The sequence below is a fragment of the Cervus canadensis genome, chromosome 25, assembly GCF_019320065.1.
Source record: "Cervus canadensis isolate Bull #8, Minnesota chromosome 25, ASM1932006v1, whole genome shotgun sequence".
Classification (NCBI taxonomy): Eukaryota; Metazoa; Chordata; class Mammalia; order Artiodactyla; family Cervidae; genus Cervus; species Cervus canadensis.
This window is the reverse complement of record NC_057410.1, coordinates 33,560,135-33,567,580: the sequence shown is the minus strand read 5'-3', so window position 1 is coordinate 33,567,580 and position 7,446 is coordinate 33,560,135. Positions and strand designations below refer to the sequence as shown.

Sequence of the window (7,446 nt, the reverse complement as noted above, 5' to 3'; positions counted from 1 at the left end):
AGCACAAACTACTAACCATTTCACTACAAAAGATTTTTTTCAAACTGTTAGGTTTCAAACATGAAAAATAAACAAATTGCTATACTTTTGGCAGCAGTCATATACAAAAGTTTGATGGCAGAGACTGAGAGACGAGACTAAATTATTTGCATACCTTCAGATAAGTACAAAATCCAGCATTTCAGACAATCCAAAATACACTTTTTGAAGTATATATATATATATATATATATATATATGTAACTATGGACAAAATCTCCCCACAAAGCTTATCAATAGACTATCATATCGCCTGAAATAAGGATGCAAAGGGGAGAGCCAGTATCTTTAAACTTCAATAGACCGAAGAAGACTGTTGCAGTTATCTTGTTTTTTTCTGCAAAGAGGAAGGACAGTATCAGATATGTTAAAAATCGCCAAAGAAAATGTCAATAGTAGATTTATTTGTTCCTAAGATTAAAGGGAGTTTGAAACCTTTGGTCATGAAACTCAAGAGTAGTCAGGAATAGTACTTCTTTTTAATTTGAAGGCCAATCCTGTGATGTGTAACACCTATACAAAAAAACATTACTTGCAATTTGAGTTATAGTGACTCAAGGAAGGACTTCCCTGGTGGCTCAGACGGTAAAAGTGTCTGCCTACAATGCGGGAGAAATCATTTGTGCAATTGTACCAGAAAGCAATTTTCTAGTGGCCTACCCAGTCTATCATTACAAAAATATTAATTAAATTAAGAGTGATTAACATGTGACTGTCATTCCAGATTGCAGAGGGAAAGCAAACAGCCCCATTATCCTGCAGGAACTAGGGTAACTCTCTCTATACAATCCACTTTAAACCTTCTTCATTCTTGCATTATAGAGGAAGACAGTATTTACATTTGAAGAAAAGCAAGCAATTTTAAAACTACCTGTTAAAATTCAAAGTAATTATTTCTAAACTTAGTGCCAATAAATATGAATCTTGGGGCCAGTGGCAACTAACAATATTGAAAGCAGTTAAAGAGAAAAAAAGCAGATCCTTTTAAGAAAAAGGATCCCCAAGAAACTCTTAACTCAAGCAGTGTAAAATGCCCTTTAAAATTCTATCACAATTAAAGTTTTTTTAAAAAGGTACACAACACACAGTTACAAATGTCTACGTGTATAGGCCTGACACACACCTGTACACACATACAACAGACTCAAATGCTTTTATCAAAATGGCTCCGTACAACATTCTCAGAAGCAATGAAAAAGATGTATTAAATAGTTACTAAACTGGAGACAATTGTCTGGGGAATGTTAAGGTTCAAGTCACAGGAAACAGCTGGATGATAGGTCTTAGTGATGTTTGCAAGCCTTTTAAAGAGGAACTTTTACCGGTTCCTTATACGCCAGGTATCACCTGAATTCTGTTTTCATTAAGTTCTCCTCGCATCAAATTTCTTTAAAGTACCAAAAAGTCTGATGTCAGTATCTTCAAGAATGACTCCCCAATCTGAGAAAAGGCTTGACAGAATTTTCAGGTACTAAAATACATCCCCCTAAACTGCCCGCAAGTCATCCTTCGCCCCAGGTCCCAGCGTGCAAAGCTTTACCAGTTCCTAGCTTCTGAGCACAGGCACACACAGCTTCAAATGAGTTACCAGATGAAATGCAGTTGGTAAACAGCAGCAGTCAGCTCTGGGGGTAAGATCTGTGTAAAAACCATACTACCAGCTATTTTATTGTAAATCTGCTTGAAAAACTAGAGGGGGTGGGGATAGAATTCCTAAGAACAGACTGAAAAATAACACTATTAGTAAGTGGCAAGGGTAGTCCATGTGTTATGGTTGTAATTCAAACTCTCAAGGACAGCCTGCTGGTAAAGTGCACAAACATCCTTTGTATTCTAAATACCTGCTTGTTTAACCAGTATTCCTTTGTCGCTACAAAAATCAGAATGCACTGGGAGAAATAAAACTCCAAACTTATTTCAGACTACCGGTTCCCAAATAACCTAGATTGTGTATTTCCAGTTTGAGCATGTTTACATGAATACCACCCAAAAGACACGATGTTAGTAACATACTTGAGTAGAGAAAAACTCAGAAATTTTTCATTTTCAGCTTGTACTGAAAAACCATGTTATTCTTCCTAAAGCCAAAGAATTATAGAACAGCTTAAAAAAAAAAAAAGCTTTATCATTCGGGTTAGTGGAGCAGTCTACACTCGAGCACGAAGTGTTCATTTGTTTCATTAAGGTTCTTAGTATTTATCTGAAGTCTGAAAATGATGCAAGAACTCAGCATTTCAACTTGAGAATAAAAATTCAAACATACCTTTTGTTGAATTCCAGCTTAAGTGATTTTTTATGTAAATCTTGCAGCTGACGAAAGGCAAAAAGCAACCAATCTCTGCAGTGATTAGTCTGGTCTTTAAGACTATGGGTCACCTGCCCCAGGATTTTCTAAATGAACAAGGAATCCATGGGGCAAAATAACTTTTTCAAAGGTGGGCCAGAATGGAACGTTTATCTCTTCACTTCAACAGGGAAGCAGTGAAATGTAATCCTTTGAGTAACTTTTTTTGGTTGATGTTACCTTTGTCTCATCCTCATTTCACGCCATTAGCTTGGGACTGTGTCCAATGTTTCAACTTTAGAACTTTTAGAAAAGTATGTTACCCCTCTAACACCTAAATTTGTATACAAAAATCATCTTTACTCCTTAACAAATGTTTTTCAGCATGACCAGTGTGCAACTGACATTCACATGGCTTACAGAACCTAAGTCTTTTGAGAAATGTATTTCTTTTAGCTGAACCTCTATAATCATGACAAGAGATTGATTAAAATGCCAAGATAAGAAACAATTTATTATAGAGAGAAGAAAAATTTCTCATCCAAAATATAGAAATCTGTACAACTTTGCCACAATCAATATACATGAACTGTACAAATTTACACCAGTTCATAATTTACCAAATAAAAGATGACTAACAAAGTTCACAAAATAGATGGTGGTTTGTGGAAAAGACTTTTACCCAATTAAGTACAAGGAGAGTTACAAACCAGACCTCCACTTTCTAAAAATAAGAAGTTTACTCAGTCTTAGAAAACTACAAGCTAGCAAATGTACAGAGAGCTGGCTGGTGCTAACACCACAGTTGAGACAGTGTCTTTTTAAGGGTCTTTTTTTTTTTTAAAGCCTGTTGCCAAGGCAGATTCTGGTCACTTGCTACTTTCAAGGCCAAAAAACACAATACAAGGTCTGACCATGTCCCCAGGTCATGCTTACTAGTTTGTCTTATATACATTTATACATATTTAAGTGCTAGGTAAAAGTCTTGTCATAAAATTTCCAGTACTACCATGTTTAAAATGTTGAGCTTTCCTATTGAGCTGCCAAAAAGGATAACAACTTTTAAGTGTAATAGTGCAAATTTTCTCTGCAAGTTCTACTGCAGAGAAATACAGATTTGCATTAAAGGGACTGACGTAAAAATTTAGGTATCATGTCTGGGAGAAACTGAAACCATCCTAGGACTTCACTCCTAGCAAATAAGATGATCATTTACTTGGACTCACAGGCTATTAAAATCATTGAAAGGTACTGTCCAAACTATGGCACTGTCACTTAAAAAAAAATTTTTTTTTACCACTCTATCTTGTGCCAGATCTTCACAGCTGTGACATGGTTTAAATTCCATAATCCATCCCCAAGGGGAGCCCACCCAAAGCAAAAATCAAATTTATCCATCCATTATAAGATGATCCATCCATAGACTATATCTTAACCTGATACAGTCATCATATTGTAGTTTTTGGAAGGGCTTGTTCTGCCCAAGAGAAGTTCCTCCTTACAGCTGATTCTGCTGTCTACCATTTGCACGTTGGTGCTGTTTTGGGTGCTACCTCCTGCTGGTGAGGCTTCGTACAGCACACAGATGGAGCCATCCTCGCCAATTCTGTAGGACACTTCGTACGGGTCAACCCAGAGCGTGAGTTCACTTGGGAGAAGCCTGAACAGCTCCTGACTGCTCAGTCCAATCCGCTGCGCTGCCTGTCCAATCAGAGGATCCATTTTATGGTTGATGCGAATACAACGGTAACCTGATCCCTTGCAGGGCTTCTCTGGGAACCAGTGATGTTTATAATGTTCTATAGAAGAAAAGAAGAGAGAAAACAATGCTTAGACGCCGTTACTGTGCTCCCGCCTTCGTCTCCTTCTTCCGTTGGCTCCTTTGAGTGAAAACGCCGAGTATCAACTTTTTTTAAAAAGCCCAGCATCGCCTTCGCGGATGTGCGTGGATGGAAAACGAGCAGGGCAAGGTTTTAGAAATAACAGTTGCACGGGACAAAACAATCTCCGGGAACCAACCGGCTGAGCCGCCAAAACGGGAATCGGGCGCGCAGCCTGCGCCAGCCGGACGGCACCGGCGGCCAGGCGGGAACCTGTTTACTTTCTCCACCCCACCCTGGCCGCACACAATGGGGTTTATGACTTTGGAGGAGAAGCGCCACCGGAGTGTTAACCCCGAAGGAAAGGAAAACAAGCCACCCTAAACCACGCTCTGGGCAGGGCTGTAATTGTGCCGGTGACAAATCCGATGATTAATGGGCAGGGGTAGGAGGCGCGGGGAGACCGCACGTCCGTCCCGGGCAGGCTTCGGGGCAGCCGCGCCGTTTTACCCCCTGGGCCGGACAGCCGAGCCCGCAACGGTTGGACTGGAGTGGGGGGAGGGGGCGTCGAACCCACCCCAGCCCCACGGCTCCTTTGTCCCCCCAAATCCGCGGAACGTCCGAAAACCGCAGCTCCCGCCTCGGTCGGCTTTAGTTTCTTTGTTGTGCGTCAGTTTTCTTCTCCCCCCCCCCCCGTTGGCCAACCGCGGGGGGCCAGGGAGCGCCCTCGACCCAACCCCCAAACCCTCCCTGGGACCCGCCGTTAGCGGCCGCCGGCACGCCAGCCACTGTCCCGCGGCCGGACTCGAGCGCGGTTGCCCGGGGCGCTGCGGAGACTCCCGCGGCCCCGACGGCTCGGCCCCGGCAAGTGCGGCCGCGTCCCCCCCCCCCCTCCCCGGCGTCCCTCGCCCTCCTGCCACCACGGCCCGCTCACCTGCCAGCAGCTCCTGCAGGCTCTGGCTGAAGGTCTGCAGTTGTCGCTCGCTCGTGAGCCCCTTGGTGCGGAGGAACTTAGAGATGAAGGACACGGCGGCGGCGATCTCGCCTATCATGGTGGCGGCCCGACTGTAGAAGGGATGCATGGGGGCGGCGGGCGGGGGCGGCCCGGGGCGGCCGGGGCTCGGCGGCGCGGCCCCGACGGAGGAGCGGCCACCCCGGGCTCCCTCACAAGTCAGAGGGCTAAGAGGGAGAGAGAGCGTGAGCGGCGTACGGCTACTTTTTTTCTCCTTTCTTTATAGTAAAAGTTATTTTCGACACAGGAGGCGGCAGGAAAGAGGAAGAGACGAGCGACGGCGGCCTGGTCACATCGCGCGGACCTCCCCAGCCGCCTCCGCCTCCAGCTCCGCAGCCTCCGAAGCTCCCAACAGTTGCATTTCCAGCTCCGACGGGCTAAGAGATAAAGGGGTGGTGCAGCACTTTTTATAGAGCCGCGGAAAGGAAGTGGCGTAGCTGGAGCGTGACGGCCGTCTCCAGCCAATCCAGAGATCGCACCATTGTGACGCAAGCAGATTCGGAGTCGGAGGGGGCGGGAAAAAGGGGCCAGGGGGGCGGGTCCATAGACTGGGAAGAGAGGGAGGAGCTGACGTAATCCGCTTGTAAACAAATAAACCCCGGAGTGGCAGCCGGAGAAGGGGGAGCAAGTGGCGGGGGAAGGAGGAAACCAGGGGTGCGCGTGTGAAAGCCCCGCCCCCCAGCCCTAGCTCCTCCTTCCCGCTCCGGCAACTCCAGGCTCCGCTCCAGCGCATCCTCTGCAAGAGTACTCTGCCCGGGCTAGCCTGCGAGGAGGCTTAATGCAGTGAGATAAAAGCAGCCCGGCTTAGGCTGTGTACACCCGCGCCGGCGGCACGGATACGTCTGCCCGGCCCGCTGACTGTACTCGGTGTTTACATCCTGTCCCCGACGCCGAGTCTACGTGGCTGGCTCCACGGGCAGGATGAGCAGCGGGGTGCGGGTACCAGTGCTGAGGATACAGGGAGTGTGGAGGAAAGTGGAGCGAACCGGCTCTCGAGGGTTAGTAAGCCTTTTATGGTTGCTGTTTAGTGACATCAAGAGTCAAAAGGAGAGAAGAATGGAGTCCTTACTGAACCCATCTTAAAACTGATAAGAAAGCCTGTTATTGAAGATAAGTATGGTAACCGTAACGTTTAATCTATAAACAGAAAAAAATCTATAGAATGCATTTTACACCGTTTATGCACAAAACCAAAGGTTGTTTCTTTCTTTAAGTAACTGTCTCAGCCTTCGCGTTTTGCTGTCCTTTATAAAACAAGAAAAGATAAAATTTGAAGGTTGTGAAAGTACTAGGCACAGACATTTAAGGTTACTTGAAGTCCTACTTGCCAAACTGGGGGTGGGCGGGGAGGGGGGGAATACGAAGGCATGAGCCTGCTAAAACGATTAGGCCTGCGAGAGGGTTAACCCGAACTCCATTAAAGAGGAGGGGAAAAGAAAAAAAAAGATGGTGAGCTGGGCAGATGGAGAAAGCAAACAAGAGGCAGAAGTTGAACTCTACCAGATGGAAATAAATATCCTGAGCTTAGCTGGTCATCAATATTGCAAAACACTACTGAGCCAAAAGGTATAGAAATGAAGGGAAAAGTACAATTCACCATAAAGCAGTAGGAGAAAAAAAATTGTTGTTTGAATGAAATATGTAAAACTGGGCTTGAAAGAATAGCTTCTAGGTTATTTTTTCATTTATACACAATAATTATAGGTAGTTATATGTGAAATAAATACTTGAAAAGATAGTAAAACTGAATTATTTAAAAGCATTGACATGAAAGTGTTTTCTTTGAATAAATGCATCAGTGCATCAAAAATAATGGTAAATAGATACATTCGTTTCCTTCTAGGACTCTACAGATAGAACTGTGCTTAAAAGTAAATGTCATGGTAATTACTTCCCTAGGGATGTGAAACCTCTTGCACTACTCAAAATGGAGATAGGGAAACAAGTAAATCCTTAAAATTACCATAGTCCTAGATCTAGATTTTCTGATATCCCTCTAACCCCCACCTCTCTTACTCATCTGCTCTGTTCATTTCCCTTACACCATCAAGTCATTCGAGCATTAGATTAGAAATCAGGTGAGTTTTTCTCCTTCAAAAATTTTCAGCTTAAACTGACTCATCTACAAAATAGAAATAATGAAATTAACAAAATATTAGGATCCAAATTCATTCCTGTCTCCCAGCCCATGTTTTCTCCACTACTTTTTTTTTCTTTCATTGAAATGTATTTGATGTACAATATCATGCTACTTTCAAGTGTACTACATAATGATTTAACATTTGCATACA

The 7,446-nt window shown here is 44.1% G+C and overlaps 1 protein-coding gene across 1 annotated transcript; it reads right to left on the bottom strand.

The window, feature by feature from the left end:
* Positions 1 to 2,810: 2,810 nt before the first annotated feature.
* Positions 2,811 to 5,551, bottom strand: BTG1 (BTG anti-proliferation factor 1). Its single transcript, XM_043446395.1, has 2 exons — positions 5,078 to 5,551; positions 2,811 to 4,122 (listed from the first exon to the last, which is right to left on the bottom strand). Exons 1-2 carry the CDS (start codon positions 5,223 to 5,225, stop codon positions 3,755 to 3,757), a joined length of 516 nt encoding a protein of 171 aa, XP_043302330.1. The 5' UTR covers positions 5,226 to 5,551; the 3' UTR covers positions 2,811 to 3,754.
* Between the last annotated feature and the right edge of the window lie 1,895 nt (positions 5,552 to 7,446).

Excerpts from the sequence above, each read along its gene's own strand:
- BTG1 (XM_043446395.1), bottom strand. The coding sequence starts at position 5,225 with ATGCATCCCTTCTACAGTCGGGCCGCCACCATGATAGGCGAGATCGCC. Across the intron at positions 4,123-5,077 it reads CCTGCAGGAGCTGCTGGCAG|AACATTATAAACATCACTGG; the intron begins GTGAGCGGGCCG and ends TTTCTTCTATAG.